This window comes from Cynocephalus volans, chromosome 6 (assembly GCF_027409185.1).
Source record: "Cynocephalus volans isolate mCynVol1 chromosome 6, mCynVol1.pri, whole genome shotgun sequence".
In the NCBI taxonomy this organism is placed as follows: domain Eukaryota; kingdom Metazoa; phylum Chordata; class Mammalia; order Dermoptera; family Cynocephalidae; genus Cynocephalus; species Cynocephalus volans.
In genome coordinates this window covers 7,299,403-7,317,775 of record NC_084465.1, presented here as the reverse complement: position 1 = coordinate 7,317,775, position 18,373 = coordinate 7,299,403, and the positions used below count along the sequence as shown (strand labels likewise).

Genomic DNA, 18,373 nt, shown 5'->3' with positions numbered 1-18,373 from the left:
GCTGATTCAGCCACCAGGTGTCAGAACCTCCAGGGCTCAGGCCCAAGGGCTGATGTAGGGGCCAGTATCCATAAAATGGAGAGAGGAACACAGTGCTTCCAAATTGTTCATTGGAGGAATGTGAAAGCAATCATGGAATTACCCACAAGACTTGAGTCCAGATACGCCTGCTTTTCTCCTTCTGTGCCTCCTTTCTGGGAGGGGAATGGTCATAGTAGCTCAGGTCTTACATACCTTTATCCCTGAGCAGGACACAGAACTATGAAAACAAGACCCAGCCCTTCTATAGGTGGCAAAAAGGAGCCAGGAAATTCCCGTGATCTTTCTGAGACATTTGTCAAGATGGGTTATATGGGGTTTTGTCTAGTCTCTCCCACCTCACTCACCCAATATCACTCACTCCATGTCATGGCTATTCCACCAAACTCACATTAGGACCCTTCCCCATGCACCTGAGCTCCCCAGCCCAACCTCAGACTAATCCTGGCACATTTTCCTACCCAGTTCCACCCTAGATTCATCCACGAACAGCTTCTCTACCACCACCTCCGATTCAAGTCAATTTATTATAAAGGGCACTTTTCCCTGCCACGCATTTGGAGAGTAAGGGGAGAGATGAATAAAGCAGAAGCACTACTCAACGAGAAGTCACAGCCCAGGGAGGAAGACAGACATGCAAACAAATAATTACTGGGAAAAAAGAGGCGTCAAATAGAGGTGCCAGCGCTGTTCGCTGTTCGGTAGGAGCCTTGGGCATGTCCTCCTGACCAGGGTGAGGAAGGCAATCTATGAAGGAGACAGATCTGAGGTCGCGCCTTGAGAAGCTACAGGACCTCCATACCAGTAGTTCGCAATAGCTGAGGAGTGGGGCAAGAAAGTATTAGAATCACCAGGGGAGTTTTTCCGTAAATACACGTGCTGCCCAGGAGCTCTGACACGCCTGGGAAGGCGGGGCGGGTGGCCAGGTACGTGCGCGTGTTTTGATGAACTCCCAGTCGATTCCTGCTCACTTCTCTCCCAGAGCCAGCCGCTCTACGCTCCCTAGAGACCCCAGGACACCTAGAGACCGTCGGGAGTACCCCTAAGAAAATAACCCCGGGGTCAATGTTACTATGGATACCCCGGGGTGGGGGGGGCATGGACAACGCACACCCTCAAAACGTCACCCCGAATCGACTGCGGCACCAGCGGAAGGAAATGTCCCTTCCGGATTGGCCCCGCCCAGAGCTGGGGGCGGGCGGGTAGACTACTCTCCCCAATCACAACTTCGGAAGGAGGAGGACTGACAACACTTTCTCCAGTCACAGCTAGCAACGAGATTGATGGGCCTTTCCACCAATCACCGCCGAGGCGCGAAGGGGTTGTCGGGATGGGTGTCGGAGCCAATATGGAGCCCTCAGTGGGATGAGGGTGAAACTGCCGTTGCCGGCTGCTCCTGTTTTCCCGCCCCAGCATGTTGGTGCACTTATTTCGGGTCGGGATTCGGGGAGGCCCTGTCCCAGGCAGGCCGCTACTACCCCTCCGCTTCCAGACTTTCTCGGCCGTCAGGTAAACAGGGACAAACCTACTCGGAGTGCGGGCCATTGACCGGCCGGCAGGTCATTGCCGGGCCTGCCGGGAGATGGAGTCCCCAGGCTCACGCGGAGCCTGCTGGGAGTTGTAGGCCAGCCCGGCCCGAGGTGGAATGTCACCCCCCGGGGAACTGGCCTCAATTATTTATTGTGACGGTCCAGGTGCCAGCAGGAGGCTCAGCGCGTCTGTGTCCGTGTGTAGGCTGGACGATGGGGACACTCAGTGTCAGTGACCACGCCCAGGCCTCACTGCCCACCAGGGGGCGCCATTCCCGGCCTTCGTCTTCCCTCTTAGAATCGATCCGGAGATTTGGACAAAAATTATTAGTGTTGAGAGACATTTAGTATCTGTGGTGCTCCCAGGATTCAAAGTGAGCGGAACAAACATGGTTCCTGGAGCTGGAGACGTTCAGCACGGATAAAGAGTCAATCTAATAACTCGTGCATGTTTGTTCTTGGCAAAGCACTGCAAACCTTGGTCCAGAGAGACAGACAGGTGGAAAACAGACAAGGACCCTGAACCTACAACTCGAATGTAAATGCTGTATGAGAAGGGGCTTATTTTCTTCCAAGGCTAGAGCATATGACCTGAGGGCCAAACAGGCAAAAGATTCCCAAGGGCGGGTGGATGTGGAGACGTGTTGTTTGGAAAGCCCATCTGATTGATGGAGTGCAAGAGCTGGGGCCCGCTGGAGCTAGACTTACTGGTGCTGGCAAGGAATCCATTAGTTCTTGGCAATGACCATGCCATTCGTAGACTCTCAGATTGGAGAAGATGAGAAAAGCTGGAAAGTGGACATGGTAAATTATTAAAAGGTTTTGAAAACAGTCCTCAGGAAGAGTAAGGATGTTGATATTATTTAAACCAGAGAGAAACGAAGAGAAAGACATCAAATAATATTCGAGTATATGTGCTCTCATTAGTCAGTGTTTTTGAATAGATCATGAAATGAATTCAGTGGGTCAGGACCATGTAAAAGTGAATATAATTGAAAATATCAGAACATTTGTTAAAAATTGAGGGAAGTATTGTTTTGTGAAGTATTTCAAGTTGGTGTGGCATATATATGTTTGTTATACTGGGTTTCAGTGTAAAATGTATTTCTTGCTGCTGGCAAGAAGGTCTTACCATTTGCAAAACACTGCAGTAGTCAGGTCAGATTGTTCTGCCTCTCTAAGAAGGGCATGTGTGTGCTCAACAAACATAAACATTTGCTGAACATAATATTATGTAACAGAGCTCTGCTAAGTGCAGCAAACAAAAGATATAGCTTCCTGCCTTTCAGGAACACATATTCTAATGCGAAAATTGGACAATTACACCGGGCAGAAGGAGAGTGAGCATCTCTATCTAAGATTTAGAATAGACCTAAGCACACAGTGGAAAACAAGACATAAAAACCAAGTAGGGGGAAAGGGTTGGGGGGAGGCATCATACAGAGGTAGCAAGAAGCACAGGCTTCCCTAAAAGCAAGGGGAGGGTGGGATGCAGTCTGCAGTTGGAAGGGTCTGGGAACATGAAAGAACATGATGGTAAAGGGAAAAATTCACACTGTATGCTTTTTTTTTTTAAGCCCTTCCCATCACTAATCTCATTTGGGTCTTTGAGCATCCCACCATACCCTCTTAGCCAGATAACTTCTGCTTCTAATGGGCTTCCCTATGGCCAGTCCTGTCCCCCTACAGCCCATTCCCCTTTGCTGTGATCTTTAAAATGCAAATCTGATTATGTCATACCCCAGCCTCAAAACCACAAATGGTCCTGTTGCCCTCTCAAGTCCGGGTGCTTTACATGGACTGGAATGACTGCCCCCTCCCCACACCTCGGGTCTCCTCTCCCTTGTTCGCCAGGCTTCAGCCATACTATTCTTGAAACTTGTCTTCATCCCTTCTTACTGCAAACACTCAAGCATGCTTTCCCTCTGCCTAGAGCTCCCCCACCCCCACACCTGGCCGGCTCCTGTTCCCCCTCAGGCTTCATCTGGAAGGCCTTTGCTGACCCTCTGGAGGAGAGTAGCTCCTGCTCCGTGCTCTCAGTGTGCCTGCAATTCCCCGTTAACTAGTTGTCTTCCCTCGCTGGAGCGTGGCGACCGCGAGGGTAGTTTCTTTGGCTGTCTGGTTCACCTCAGTACGCCCTGCACCTCCGAGCACAGCACCTGCACACAGTAGCTTCCAAAATGTCTTGAACAGTTGAGTCTATGTTACCATTGTATAGATATGGCAACTGAGGGAAAATGAAGGTACTTAGCCTAAGACAAGTTATTTGAATTTTTTTTTTTTTTAAAAAGATGACCAGTAAGGGGATCTTAACCCTTGACTTGGTGTTGTCAGCACCACGCTCACCCAGTGAGCCAACCAGCCATCCCTATATGGGATCCGAACCCATGGCCTTGGTATTATCAGCACCACACTCTCCCGAGTGAGCCATGGGCCAGCCCAAGGTATTTGAATTTTTGTTTGTTTGTTTCTTCCTTCAGCCAGTGGCAAGGGAGCGTGTCGCCCTTTCCCCTTATGTGTTGTCACACAGGGCACCCCAGGCTAGGAGAGATGTAGGGTGATGGGGCATCTAAGTCAGAAGACTCAGGTCCAGTCCTGGCCCTGCCACACATAGTCTTGGGCTCGTCACAGAAGGCAGAGGAGAACAAGCTGGATTCTGGAATCAGACAGCAGAGTTCCCCTCTTGTCCCAGTTCTGCAGCTTGTGGACAGATTGTTTCAGCTCTCAGTTCTGTGTGATTTTGTTCATATGTCCCATGGGAATAGCTGTCACCTTGGTAAGGCTGGCTGCGTCTGCACCGTGAGCAGTCTCAGGGCACAGGCACTCGCCTCTCCCACCAGCTCTTGAGCCTCCTTTGCTGAAGACTCCTGCATCCCTGTCTGCCAAAGCTGTGCTGTGGACCAGCCATCCTCCAGCCCTGGCATGCTGGGATTATGCAAGTGTGAATTGGAGATCGTCTCTGACTTTGGGGTCAGCACCTCTGGAGGCCAAGAGGGCCTGGCTGGCTGGGTGCTGTCTGTGATAATGCTTAAAACCTCATTCTGTGCTCGGCTGTCTCATTCCTCAGTGACTTTGCATGTGTACATTTGTCTTAGACACTGAAGTTGCTTAAGAACAACCCTGAGCAAGGCAGGGTGGCGGGCCTGAAAGAAGAGGAGATGCTGAGCTGGCCCATGGCTCACTCGGGAGAGTGTGGGGCTGATAACACCAAGGCCATGGGTTTGGTTTTATATTTTTATAAAAAAAAAAAAAAAAAAGAGGAGATGCTGCTCTCCAGAAGCGCCATGGTTCATGGTTCACTCTCTCCCTGCAGGTACTCTGATGGCCGCCACAGCTCCTCCCTCCTCAAGGCCATGGCCCAGCTCCGCGCCTGCCTCCCTCGAGCTCCGCCAGCCCCCAGCCGGAGCCCCTCTGCCTGGTGCTGGGTTGGGGGAGCCCTGCTAGGCTCCATGGTTCTGAGCAAGCGTCCCCGCCTCTGCCTTGTGGCCCTGTGTGAGGCAGAAGAGGCCCTTCCTGCCTACGCCAGGCCCCATGTCGTGGACTCCTACTTTAACTGGGAGCTCTTCTGGCAGTTTCTGCGCCCCCACCTGCTGGTCCTGGGGGTAGCCATCGTGGTGAGGCTTTCCCTGCTCCTCCATACTGGGGACAGGGAAGGACCCAGGAAGGAATCTGCAGAATCCCTGAGCCAGAGCTGCACAGGAACAGCATTCCTGCCTCATTGTGTCTCAAAGGAGACCTTGTAGGAGTAGCAAGGGCTGTTCTGGGGACCTGGGGTCCAAGGGATACCAGGAGAATCTGCACAGGGCAGCTGGGTTTGCAGGGTGCGAGGGTACACAGGGACTGGAAGGCTAGGCTTTAACTCAGAGAGGCACTAGTGTGTCCACACGAGCAGCCACAGCATAGACAAGAACAAGGCTCCATAGTGGAAGAGGAAGGGCCAAGGTCAGGGCTGGGGATGAGAAGAGTGTGGCTCCCCCTCTCTGGACATCTGCCTCTCTGTCTACCCCCGATTCCAGCTGGCCTTGGGTGCCGCACTGGTGAATGTTCAGATCCCCCTACTCCTGGGCCAGCTGGTAGAGATCGTGGCCAAGTACACAAGGGACCATGTGGGGAGCTTCATGACAGAGTCCCGGAGTCTCGGCACCCACCTGCTTATCCTCTATGGCATCCAGGTACAGCAGGGTGGGAAGGCCTGTGGCATACAGAGGAGCCACCCTGGGCATCCCTGAGTGCACTGGCCTTTCTCACAGGGACTACTGACCTTCGGGTACCTGGTGTTGCTGTCCCATGTTGGTGAGCGCATGGCCATGGACATGCGGAGGGCCCTCTTCAGCTCCCTGCTCCGGTACTTCTCCTGCAGGGTGCACAGCAGGGCTGACTCATGGGCCCCAAAGGGTTTGGGTAAGGGTCTGGGGGTGGGGCCTCATCCTGAAGCCATGTCTCCCTTTTTCCCCTCACCTGCTGCGCCATGTCCCACCACCAGACAGGACATTGCTTTCTTTGATGCTAAAAGGACAGGGCAGCTGGTGAGCCGATTGACAACTGATGTGCAGGAGTTTAAATCATCCTTCAAGCTTGTCATCTCCCAGGTCAGTAGCCTCAGGGCCGCCCCCTGTACACACACACACACTCCCCAGTGCAGACTCCCCTAGGCCTGCCCTGCCCTGCCCCAGCCCTGCTGTTGGGCCCGGAGCCAAGGCCCATGCTGCCACCAGACGCCCACCATCTGCTGAGGGTGTGGGTGAGGGAACGCGGAAGTTCGTGGAAGGGAGGCACTGAGGTAGTGTCCAAGGTCAGGACAGGCTGCTGCTCGACTCTTCAGAAACCCTCCCTCCTCCAGAAAGCCTTTCCAAGGACTCAGACAAAAGCCCTTCCTGGCAAGAGCGAGATCACCTGGCCTGCTTTGTCCCCAGAGTGCCCTGATCGCTGACACATTGAGCACGCATGATGGCTCTTTGCTGTGTGCTAATGGCCTCCCCTTTCCACCCCCACCATCGCTGTGGCTGCTGGATCATGCCAGACTCTGGCCCAGAGCAGTCACTGGGCAGTACCCCCATGCCATCTTCTTTGTTCAGGTTCTAGAACAGAAGGAGAAGCAAACTGGGACTTGTGTAGACATTCTCACTTACCCCTTCATGTGTGCCAGTCGTGCCCTGGCTGGTCAAGAAAGGGTTACATTCTATGACCAGTGGACTGCCATTTGGTCTCCCAGGGCTCAGACCTGTGGCCTTGACCTTATGAGTGCAGAGCAGTAGCGAGCTGACCCTTGGCAAAGTCCCCTGGGTTGTGATGCTGATGACAAATAGCCTGCTGCCTTCCTTCCCAGGGCCTGCGAAGCTGCACCCAGGTGGCTGGCTGCCTGGTGTCTCTGTCCATGCTGTCCCCACGCCTCACGCTGCTGCTGATGGTGGCCACACCGGCTCTGATGGGAGTTGGCACCCTGATGGGCTCAGGTCTCCGAAAATTATCTCGCCAGTGTCAGGAACAGGTAGCAGCATTCTCAGGGTCCCTCCCACCACCTGCCACCGCTTCTCTCTGCCTGCTGCCCCATTATCAGTCCTCCCCATCTCCAACCTGGCCCCCATTTCCTGCACTCCCTGCAGATCGCCAGGGCAACGGGTGTAGCAGATGAGGCCCTGGGAAACGTGCGGACCGTGCGCGCCTTCGCCATGGAGCAGCGGGAAGAGGAGTGAGTCCTGGGAGCGGGGCACAAAGCAGGGCCATCTCCCCCACCCCACCTGCCCTGCCCAGCAGCCCAGCTGCACCCTGAGCACTGGACCCGGCCTCTCTCACCAGACGCTACGGAGCTGAGCTGGAGGCATGTTGCTGCAAGGCAGAGGAGTTGGGCAGGGGCATCGCTCTGTTCCAGGGGCTTTCCAACATCGCATTCAACTGTGAGTGAGCAAGTCCCCGCCCTGGGGGCTTGGGTCCATGGGCTGAGGAGGGGCTGGGAGGGGTGAGGGGCAGTCTCCCTCTGCTCGGTGCTCCTCAGATGCCTATCGAGTGCCTTCATGGCCCAGTGCTCCGCTGCCAACTTGTGCAGTTCACAGCGGGGCTGTGGGCCAATGTCCCAACTGAGCCACGTGTAGAGTACTGCAGGGCTGCCAAGGTAACTGAGGCTGAGACCTTTCAAGTGACTTGCCTAACTTTCCCTGTCAGCTGGCGGCAGAGCAGGATAGGACTTAGGACACGCTTGGGCCAGGGCTCATCCCTCCGCTCCAGCCACTTCCTCACTGCCTGTCCCCCTTCTGTGCAGGCATGGTCTTGGGCACCCTGTTTATTGGGGGCTCCCTCGTGGCTGGACAGCAGTTGACAGGGGGAGACCTCATGTCCTTCCTTGTGGCCTCCCAGACAGTGCAGAGGTAAGTGGGGGCCCATCCCTGAAGAGCCCCTTGCCACCCTCCAGAGCCCTGCTGGGTCAGGGACAGGGGTGCCAGGTTGTTTGGGGGCACTGCTGTGCAGTCCTAGGACTTCCCAGCCACCCCAGGGAAGCACAGTCCTGGAGAGGGACCCCCACACCTTCCTCAAGAGCCCCACAGGGTCCTCACAACCTCCAGGCCAGTTGATTGGACTTGCACTCAGGAATGCAGTGGTCATCTTCAGCCTTCCAAACAACTCAGAGGTTTCCTTAACAAGCTTTTTTTTTTTTTTTCAACTTTTCATTATGGTAATAAACACACAGCATAAAATTTACCATCTTAACCATTTTTAGGTGTACAGTTCAATAGTGTTAAGTACACTCATGATGTTGTGTGACCGTCACCACCGTCCATCTCCAGACCTCTTTATGTTGCAGAAGTGAAACTCTGTCCCCATTAAACACTCACCACCAACTCCCTACCCCAAGCCCCTGGCAACCACCATTCTACTTGCTGTTTCTAAGAATCTGACCATGCTTACATACCTCAGAGAAGTGGAATCAAGTAGTATTTGGTCTTTTGTGACTGGCTTATTTCACTGAGCATAGTGTCCTCAAGTTTCCTTCATGTTGTAGCATGTGTCAGAATTTTCTTCCTTTTTAAGGCTGAGTGATATTCCATGTATGGTTAGACCATCCTTGACAAGCCTTTTAACAGCTGGCCCCTCATCTCCTGCCTGACCATTTCCAGGGATGAGACCCCGACCCGTGCCCCTACGAGTCCCCCCTTATAGCTAGTTGCTTGTTGCTGAGCTGGAACTGCCTGCTCAGCTGGGCCCCACCTGCCCGTAGGGCAGCCCAGAGCCCTCAGCTGACGTGGCCACAACACAGTCCAAGGCAGGTCTCCCCTTCCCTTCTCTTTCCAAGCTCAGCACAGGCAGTTCCTGCTGCCATTTTTCACTTTGCTTCCCCCACACAGAGCAAGTATATAAAAATACATAAACATAACTGTACATTACGATAAGTAACTGAAGAGAGAATATCCTGTAATAAATAATTAAAGAGCAAAGACCTATGTTACCACCAACCACGTCAAGAAAGTAGAAAGTAAGGGCCGGCCCGCAGCTCACTTGGGAGAGCGTGGTGCTGACAACACCAAATCAAGGGTTAAAACCTCCTTACTGGTCATCTTTTTTTAAAAAAAAAAAAAGAAAGTAGAAAATGGTCCCAGTGCCTATGTGGCCTTCCCCCATTGTCCCCAGCTCTCCCTCCAGAGTGACCGCTCCTGGTCTTGATGGTTCTCGCATCCTTGCTCTGTGTATGTCACCTGATTGTTGTCCTGTGTAAAGTGAGGCCAGCCAAGAGACGGCAGGTAGGACAGAGTCCTGTTCCCACCCCAGACAGAGAAACCCCTTCCCTTGGCCCCAACCCCAGCATTCCACAAAGACCATGTCCCCCCATTTGTGCAGCTGCACCGACGCTATCCTCGGCCGCGTTTCTGCTCAATGCTCCCTAACCTGGGCACATTCAGACACTCTCTGGTCCTGGGCTCAAGTCTCATGGGCAGCTTCATCCCCCTTCCAACCCAGGAACTGTTCCTGGTGGCTTTGGGACGAAGGTGCTCTGGTCATGGTAGAGCTGGGGCTTGGGGTGAGTCCTCTGCTGTGCCCCCCACCACTCCTGCTGGCCCAGTTCCCTCCAATCCACCCCATCAAGCTCTGGCCTCTGAGCAGGACAATCATCTTAGTCCTGAGGACCCATAAGAAACCCACTGGCTCCCTTTGTGACATCCCCTCTCAGCCCTCCACGGTGGGCAGCAGCAGGATAGGCTCCTGCGGGGAGGGCCACTGCACTGCCCAGCCTGGCCCTCCCCCCTCGGGCCTCACTCCCCTCCATGGCCTGAGTACAGACTCCTTCCTTACCTGCCCTGCACTGCTAGCCCTTTAACAGAATTTTACTATAAGACGCAAGAACACCCAGGAGCTGGTCTGCACCATCTCCCTCACTGGCTACTCACAGGCCCTAGGTGCACCCTTTTGGGGGTCCCTCTTTCCCTGCCCACATGGAGACTCTGCCCCACCTACCTGCAGGAATTGGGTCTTACTGTATTCAAGCACTGGAGTGTTTGCTCCTGGGTCCTGCCAGTTAAGCCAAGGGTGCATGTGTCAATGCTGGGGTCCAGGCGGGGGTGTGCAGAGTCGGGTAGGACAGGACAGCCCTGCCTACGCCAGGCAGCCCCAGCCTTGGGAACCCATCTTAAGTGTTCTCGATGGGGATGGGGAGGTTCCCAGACAGACAACAGTCAGGGCCAGGCACCTCATCAGAGCCCAGGGCTGGGCCCCAGTGGGAATGGGCCTGATGCCTGCATCCTGCAGCATTTCTGAGAGCAGGTTATCACACATTAATGAGTCATGTGTGTTTTGGATTTCATTTGCTGCCCAGCCTCTTTGCCAGGCCCTAATGGCTTCCAGATCTCTCGTGGAGAATGTCCCCCTTCTCAGCAACCGATAGCTCACTGGGTTGGCTCTTCCTGTGCGCTGCCACCCTGTGGCCTTCGGCAAGTGCCGATTGCCCCAAGCCTGCCAGAATCGCTTCTGTGTGGTCTTTGGGGCTCCTCCCACCCCCCACCCCATGCTGGAGGACGTGAGTCCTGCAGCCCAAGGATTGCTGGAGAATCAGTCTTTCCTCTTTTTCAAGAGAGGACCCTTTACCCACAATGGCAGATACACATCCTGTCACGGGGTGGCCAGGCCGGTCATGGACCAGTGACTAAGGACCAGTTGACTCATCCTCTTCCCCAGCCTCCTGGGACCGACCCGCCCTCCCCCAGCCCTGCCATGACTGTCCACACATGTGCACCTGCAGGACAAGCCCACGATAAAAATCTTCTCGGGGTATTTGTTTTGGGGTCTCCCAAGAGTTCTCCCTTGTGGCCCAGTATCTTCTGTTTTCTTCTTTCTCTGAAATGATTTAACATCAGTTTTCCACCTTAATTTGAATGTAAGTCATTACTTCCCCAGGAGTCGGTAGCATTAGACCTGATCTCCCACGGTGGGCCACACAACCTTGACCTCTGTGTACATGGGGTCAGTTGATGTCATCCCTGCGTGCTGTGAGCTGGCTGCCCCTGCAGGCCACCCCACTGAGGCCCGTACCTTCAGTCTGCAGCCACTTCCACAGCCCCCTCCTCTCCAGATCCTGTGGTGGATTGATAAATAGCTATCGTCCTCATCTGGCCAAGGAGGGGCCCGAGGCTCAGCATTCTAGTGTGGCCAGATCCCAGGGCTCCTGCAGTCCCTATTTCAGGAGCGTTCTCTGTGGTTGGCTTCAGGCCACCTATTCCTGGCCTCATCTGCCATGTCTTCCTCCTTGCAGGTCCATGGCCAACCTCTCCATCCTGTTTGGTCAGGTGAGCAGCTGGGGTTGGGGGCCAAGCTGTGGACAGTCAGGTCTGGGCTGGAGTCCCGTCAGTTGCCAGCATCACCTGTGTGCTGCTGCGGGCTCTGCCTGATGACTGGTTGTTGTGGGGGGAAGCAGGAGCATTGAGCCCAGGACCACAGCCTGCCATGTGGAGCTCAGAAGGTGAGCCTCGCTGCCACCTCACTGCAGACTCTGAATGCCCTCCTGCAGGTGGTGCGGGGGCTCAGTGCAGGCACCCGTGTCTTTGAGTACATGGCCCAGAGCCCCTGTATCCCATTGTCTGGGGGCTGCTACATCCCCAGGGAGCACCTCCGTGGCTCCATCACATTCCAAGACGTCTGCTTCAGGTCAGTGTTGGTGGTCAGGCGCAGGACAGGCCTTTCTAGGCCGAGGACTGCAGGGGTAGTGGTGGGGAGGTCTAGCTTAGTGCCAGCCCCATCAAGGGCCATGGTGAGACTTCAGGAGAGAACAGGGCAGCAGGGGGCCTGGGGCCTGGTCTGACTGGGGCTCTCTTGGCTCCTCCCAGCTACCCCTGCCGCCCTGGCTTTGAAGTGCTCAAAGATTTCACTCTGACGCTGCCTCCTGGCAAGATCGTGGCTCTCGTGGGCCAGTCTGGGGGAGGTAAGGGGAGCCCACCACCCTCTCCCCACCCCCTGGCCCTCCCCTGGCAGCCGCTCAGAGCAGGTCTGCGAGCAGTGAGCCCTGCCCTTGGCAGCTGCCCCACCCCTCCCTGGGCTGGGGGTGGGGTTCTCTCTCCACTGCCACAAGGGTCCATCTTTCCTAGGACAGTCTCCAGAAACCCTCATCTCCCTCCCTCACACTTCTAACTCCCCAGGAAAGACCACTGTGGCTTCCCTGCTGGAGCGCTTCTACGACCCCACAGCAGGCGTGGTGATGCTGGACGGGCGGGACCTGCGCACCCTCGACCTCTCGTGGCTCCGGGGCCAGGTTGTCGGCTTCATCAGCCAGGTGTGGGCAGAGGCCCACGTGGCCGGGGGTCCTCACCTCAGCCGCTCTCCTTCCTCCTTGGCCCTGCTCTCCTCCTCTAGGCCTTTTCTTTCCTTCCCAGCTCCGCATCCCACTGCTCTCAGGAGGCCTCTGGCCTGTTTCACATGCTCCCTATTCAGAGCAGTCTAAGCAAGTAGGGGTGGTAGGGCCCCTGGGATTTTCTGCGAAGCCTGTAGCGTCCAGGAGGTTTAGAGAGCCCACAGCACTATTGCTGGAACTGCTGGCAGCCACCACTAAGCGAGGACCCGTGGCCCAACCCAGGAAGGGCCCACTCTTCCCTCTGAAGCCAAAGAATAAAGAGGGCATGCCACCATCCCACGAGGGATAGCCACACAAGAGCTGGAGGCCAAAACGCAAAGCCCTTCACCCTCCCATTCACTCCGCTGGGCCAGCTGGCCTTGCTCCCCAGCCTCCTTCCCCTCCCACCTCCAGCAAAAGTTCTGCACCCTGGTGGAGATCAGCCTCTCTTTCCCTTTGATGCGCCACTCTGTGTCCTCGCTTGGCCTCTGACTTTGAACTTCTGACTTTAAACATCTCCCTGGGACCCCACCAAGGGATCCAAGTCTGGTCCAGCCAAAATAGACTACCTTGACGCACACAGTGGTCCCTTGGGGCTCTGGGGCAAAGACAGAATGTTTCCTGTGGTCTCCACCTCCGTGTCCCTCCACCCCCAGGAGCCAGTCCTATTTGGAACAACCATCATGGAGAACATCCGTTTTGGAAAGCTGGAAGCTTCTGATGAGGAGGTGTACGCAGCTGCACGGGAAGCCAATGCCCACGAGTTCATCACCAGCTTCCCCGAGGGCTACAACACCGTTGTCGGTAGGTTCCAGCAATGGGGTCCTGCTCTGGTCTGCAGGGCCCATGATAGTGAGGCATGGGGGACAGGATGCCACATGGATGGTTTGGTGGGACTGAGGGGAGCAGGGATAGCTGGGGAGGAAGACAGCCATCGTGGCAGGGAAGACCAGAACCGTGGCCAAGGGGGACAGGTAAGTCCAGGCCCATGCGGTTCAGGCACAGCAGGCCAGGCCAGCTGCAGAGACAGGAAGGCTCCGGAGGAGTTAGAGAATATGACAGGGAGCATAGTGACAGGACAGAAGTGATTCGTGGCATTTGGAATCTCTTCAGAGCCTACCAGGGCCCGCCATGTCCCAAGACCAAAAAGAAGTGGGAGATTATCTCCTGTAACTGCTGTCTCTCTCCTGCGCCTGTTTCATTCCTGTTCTTCTGTTCTTTAAAGGCGTCTCCACACTCATCACAGGGGTTGGTTTGGTTGAGCAGGTCTCTCTTCTGACTTCCCAGGAGAGGACTCTGGTGATTCTGGAACACTGGAGTGTGCAGCATCACTCTGTAGAATGTTCATGTGGCCGCTTGCAGCTTTACGTGTTTATCTCAGAGGTCTTTTTTTGACCTTTAGGGCCGTGTTTATCATCCAGTGTCTCACCTCTGTTGCAGAACATCACAGCCTTCTTAGGATGCAGGACTATCTGGGGTTCTCAACTCTTTTCAGTCTAACTGAGCTCCTGAGTCGTGCCCGCTGGCTCTGGCTTGTCCCTCCTATCCCACATTGCCAATGCAGCTGCACTACACACTGTTCACATTGCACACTGTCGTGACTGGGGCTCTCCCACACCTCTCCTGGGTGGCTCTTTCCTTGTACTTCAGATCCTAGCACACTCCCTGCTCATCTGGGGCTTCTCAGGGTTGCTACCCCTGCTGATCCGTGACCCTGCTGTGGCCTTGAGGACCTTTCTGGCTCCCAGACTGCCACTTCTGCTGTCCTCGCTGGGCTTTGAATCCCACTTTGCCTGGAGTCCTCACACTCTGGGAGCCCACGTTTGGGTGCTGGATGCTCTCCATAGCTGCAGAAACCTGAAGGCCAGGAAGGGAGCTGGACTTGCAGGCACAGGGCACAGAAGGGGCTGTCCTGGCTCTGAGGCCCTGCCATGGCAGGGAAGGGGTAACTCCTCCAGTGTGCGATGAGCCCTGCTTCCTGCATGACTTCTGTTACTTTGTGTGAGTGCATGCACTCATTTGCCGAGGGATGTGAGACTGGGGAGCTGACAGGCGTCACCCCACCCTCAGAAGGACAGGGTGAGCATGTAGTGACGGGTCAGTGGGGTATGTGGAGGGACCAGATGGGAGTTCAGGAAGGACCTGAAAGAGGGGGTGGCCCCTTTGCAGGCCACCCCAAGTGCAGAGCTGAGGATCGCTTCAGGTCCCTGCCCTGTCCACTCCCTCCCCAGGTGAGCGGGGCACAACCCTGTCTGGTGGCCAGAAGCAGCGCCTGGCCATCGCCCGGGCCCTCATCAAGCAGCCCACAGTGCTGATCCTGGATGAGGCCACCAGCGCACTGGATGCAGAGTCTGAGCGGATTGTGCAGGAGGCCCTGGACCGGGCCAGCGCTGGCCGCACCGTGCTAGTCATTGCCCACCGGCTCAGCACTGTCCGTGGGGCCGACCACATCGTTGTCATGGCCAATGGTCGTGTCTGGGAGGTTAGTCTGGGCCTGCAGGGGCAGGGGAGTCCATGGGTTAGGGATGGTTTCAGCCATGGCCAGTGCAACTGGTGTTCAGCTGAGCTGTGTATGGATCTGGCTTGGGGACATATTCTGGAAGCAGCATCCCACATAGATTCGGGAGCTGCTTCCTTTAGATGAGCTCTGGCCTCTCAGGGCCTCATTTCTTCCTCTGTCCCCAGGGACACTATAGCTATACCATTGGCTCCCAGGAGCAAAGGGAAAAGTACTGGGGAAAGGGTGATTGCTGGGGTGAGGCGCCCAGGGCAGGGCTGTGGTGCAGAAGAGGCAGAGCCAGAGACCTGATCGGGCACCAGTCAGGAGCAAACCTCAGAGGCTGTGGGGGTTGGCTTCAGCCACTCATTCAAGCAAAGATTGTGTGCCAGTTCCTTTCAGGTTGGGCTGTGGCTTCAGAATGTCCTCAGATGGGACAGTGGCTGAAGTGACATGAGCCCAGTGGCTGATAAAGCAGCTCAGCCTCTTGGTGCTCCGAATCCTGTGCCAGGTGGGAGTGACCACTTGCCCTCCTTCCCATGTCAGGCCGGGACCCACGAAGAGCTCCTGCGGAAAGGCGGGCTCTATGCGGAGCTCATCCGGAGGCAGGCCCTGGACGCACCGCTGATGTCGGCTGCAGCTCCGGAGAAGCCGAAAGGCCCCAGGAACCGCCAACACAAGCCCTGAGAGTGGGTCATTGCCATACATCAGTGTCAGAGCCAGGACTCAGCAGTGGGGGGAGCTCAACAGAGACTGAGCCCCAGGGCCAGCGTGCTGGGGCTTCAGATGCTGGGGCTGCTCCCCCGCCCCTGCTCACAGTGACACAGTAAAGCCTAGGCCGTGGGGCCGGGCTGGTGGGAGGTTGGGATCACTCCTCTCTCCTACACCCTAATGCTATCCAGGCCCCCAGCTCCAGGGAGTTTTTTAAAAATCGGGGTCTAGAAGTGGGCCTGGAAATCCAGACCAATGCTCTTCCCCACCCTTGCTAGGACCTCACTTCCCTAGGCGGGGCCTGACTCGTACACTCCTGCGTCTCCCTGCCTCTCTGAACCCTGTGAGAAGGAGCCCAACCCTCGGCCCACCCTCAAGCCCACAGTCCCATCTTCTAAACAACCTTCCTCCGTTCTCCCTACCCCATTAACAGTCCTGATCCCTAGATTTCACCTCCTCACTTCTTCCAAGGGGCCAGATGCCTAACAGGGCCCAGGTGTAGAGTCCGGGTAGGGGGGCTGGGTGCACAGTGGCCCATTCCCTCAAGAAGCACCTAGCCTGCCTGGCTGCCTGCCACTCGCCCTGCCTTGTGCTCCCAAGCTTTCACCCAGGGAGAGTGTGGGCCAACCTCCCCACCACACTGAGAGCACCCAGATATGAAGGACACAGAGGAGGGACCCAGAACTCTTGCTGCAGGACTATAGTGCTAACAAAAAAACAACAGGGAGCAGTTAATGCGAAATCAATCGAGGAGCAGTGCTGTCAGACCAGCCTCCCTAGAGTGGTCCAAGATGCATGTGGAGAAGGTGGGACTGGAGCCTACCTTGAAACGGGCTGAGGAGACAGCCCGAGTAGCATGAGCCTGTGGTCCCAAAGCTGTGAAGGAGGCAGAGCTGGGCTCTAGGTGGCTTCTGAGGGGCCTGGAAAGGCACATGAGAAAGGCCCTTGGACTAAACACTCATCAGGACCTCATGTGTCTGTGTGGCTGCAGATGCACCAGCCCTCCTCACCTACTCCTAGGGCCAGTGGCCTCTAGCCTTGGGGATGTCCATGCCACTTCCCACTGTGCACCTTCCCCCATCCAGTCATGTCCAGGCTGTGGGACTCCACGGAGCCCTGCTCTCCAGGCAGGGGAAGAGGGGGTGCCCATGCTGCACCTTCACAGCCAGCCCAGCATTTTGGATTCATTCTGTGACAAAGAAAGGCAGTGCCATCTTTCTGGGGGTGGTGGCAGCAGTGTGCAGATGGAGTGGACACGGCTGCTGGGAGGCCAGCCTGGAAGAGGCAGCAGCGGCTCAGGTTGAGTGCAGGAGCCAGGTGGGATTCACAGCCTCTTGAGAGGATGGGTGAGGACCAGATGTACTTTGGGGACAAACCACCCAAAAATTCCAGGGCCACAGCACCCTTGTTTGATATCCTGCTTACTGGCTGATCAGAGGCTGCATCTCAGGGCAGCAGGAGCAGAGCCTGGGCTGGCTCCCAGGGACTTCCCGCTAACCCCCCCCACCCCACCCCAGTGCAGCCCAGAGCAGGGCCTCCGCCTTCTGTGGGGCCAGAGGCCCTGCTTGTCTGCCTGACCCGTCCCTCATGGGGCAGCCAGCCAAGGCAGCTCCTGCTTCACCCGCCCAGCTACCAGGCTCCCTAGATGCCTACTGACACCAGATTCTAGGTCTCCTTACATCTCCAGGGTGGCTTCTCCGAATTCAGCCTCTTCCACCCCTCCCAGCCAGGAGGGAAGTAGTAGAACCCACCGCCAATACAGCTCAAGGAGCCACGCCGCCTGCATCTCCCTGAGCAACGTTCCTCAGCCTGGGCTCCGCCAGCTACTCAGCAGAGACAGAAGCGTGGCTGTGCTTGCTCTTGAAAGTCTGTTTTAATGGGATAGGGCTGGCCCGTGGCTCACTTGGGAGAGTGGGGTGCTGACAACACCAAGTCAAGGGTTAAGATCCCCTTACCGGTCATCTTTAAAGAAAAAAAAAAGTTTAGACGGGATAATCTATGGTCAAGTACTTAAAAATCATAATGCCGTAGCCTTGGAAAGTTGTCACATCTGTGACATGTCATACCATGTTATTCACTCAATCCTTCCAAAGTATATATTTATTAAGCACCTATCATAGGTCACTGAGACTACACTGGGGAGTGAGGATGGCCCCTGTCCCCACAAAGCTTGTGGCCTTGTCAGGAAGACGGGCAGGTGGACAGGCAGGTGCAGCACAGTGTGATTGTGTTTGGTTGGTGGAACTGTTTATACCACCAATGGCCAAAAGCCACCAAAATGAGCCTGGCAGCCTCAAATGCTTTTTGGATAGAGATGGAATAGAAATAAACTTAAGTAAATAAATTAATGGAGATAAGCCTGCTTTTTCTCAGACTTGCAGGGAAGAGGGGAGTGTCACCCAGTTCCGAGATATACAGGGGCACATGAGCATTTAGCCACACACACAGCTTGACACTGATGAGGACCAGGCCCCAGCTGTCCTCCAAGCAGGTGTTCTGGGCTGTCCCCTGCAGCCCTGAGCTGGGCGGCAGCCCTTCAGTTCTGCTGGCCCCTTGTCCCCAGTGCTGTGGGCTAGCAAGATGCCCTACTCCCATTTCAGTCCACCTGGCACTGACCTTTAGACAGCAACTCTGCTTTCTGGAGGTCTATTTTCCTGCTGGTGGGAGTCCTCCCCTCTGCCCCCACCCATCATCTCTGGGTCATCAAAAGCGTCTTCGGTCAAATAATGTGCTGGCTCTGCCCATTTGAGGCCAGCTTTCTCACATGGCAGTAGCATGGTGGCCCAGGGCTGG

At 55.7% G+C, this 18,373-nt stretch overlaps 1 protein-coding gene across 2 annotated transcripts; it reads left to right on the top strand.

Annotated features, from left to right (window-relative positions):
- The first annotated feature begins 1,403 nt into the window (after window positions 1-1,403).
- Window positions 1,404-17,928, top strand: ABCB8 (ATP binding cassette subfamily B member 8). Of its 2 annotated transcripts, XM_063099232.1 has the most exons (16): window positions 1,404-1,548; window positions 4,882-5,182; window positions 5,585-5,740; window positions 5,819-5,913; window positions 6,052-6,157; window positions 6,895-7,056; window positions 7,172-7,257; window positions 7,365-7,462; window positions 7,825-7,930; window positions 11,302-11,335; window positions 11,557-11,693; window positions 11,873-11,967; window positions 12,182-12,315; window positions 13,029-13,176; window positions 14,604-14,854; window positions 15,416-17,928. In XM_063099232.1, the coding sequence occupies exons 1-16, from the start codon at window positions 1,454-1,456 to the stop codon at window positions 15,554-15,556; spliced, it is 2,145 nt and encodes a 714-aa protein (XP_062955302.1). In that variant the 5' UTR covers window positions 1,404-1,453; the 3' UTR covers window positions 15,557-17,928. The 2 variants fall into 2 exon arrangements, with proteins under 2 accessions (XP_062955302.1, XP_062955303.1); XM_063099233.1 differs by lacking the exon at window positions 4,882-5,182 and having other exon boundaries at window positions 1,405-1,548.
- Window positions 17,929-18,373: the final 445 nt, after the last annotated feature.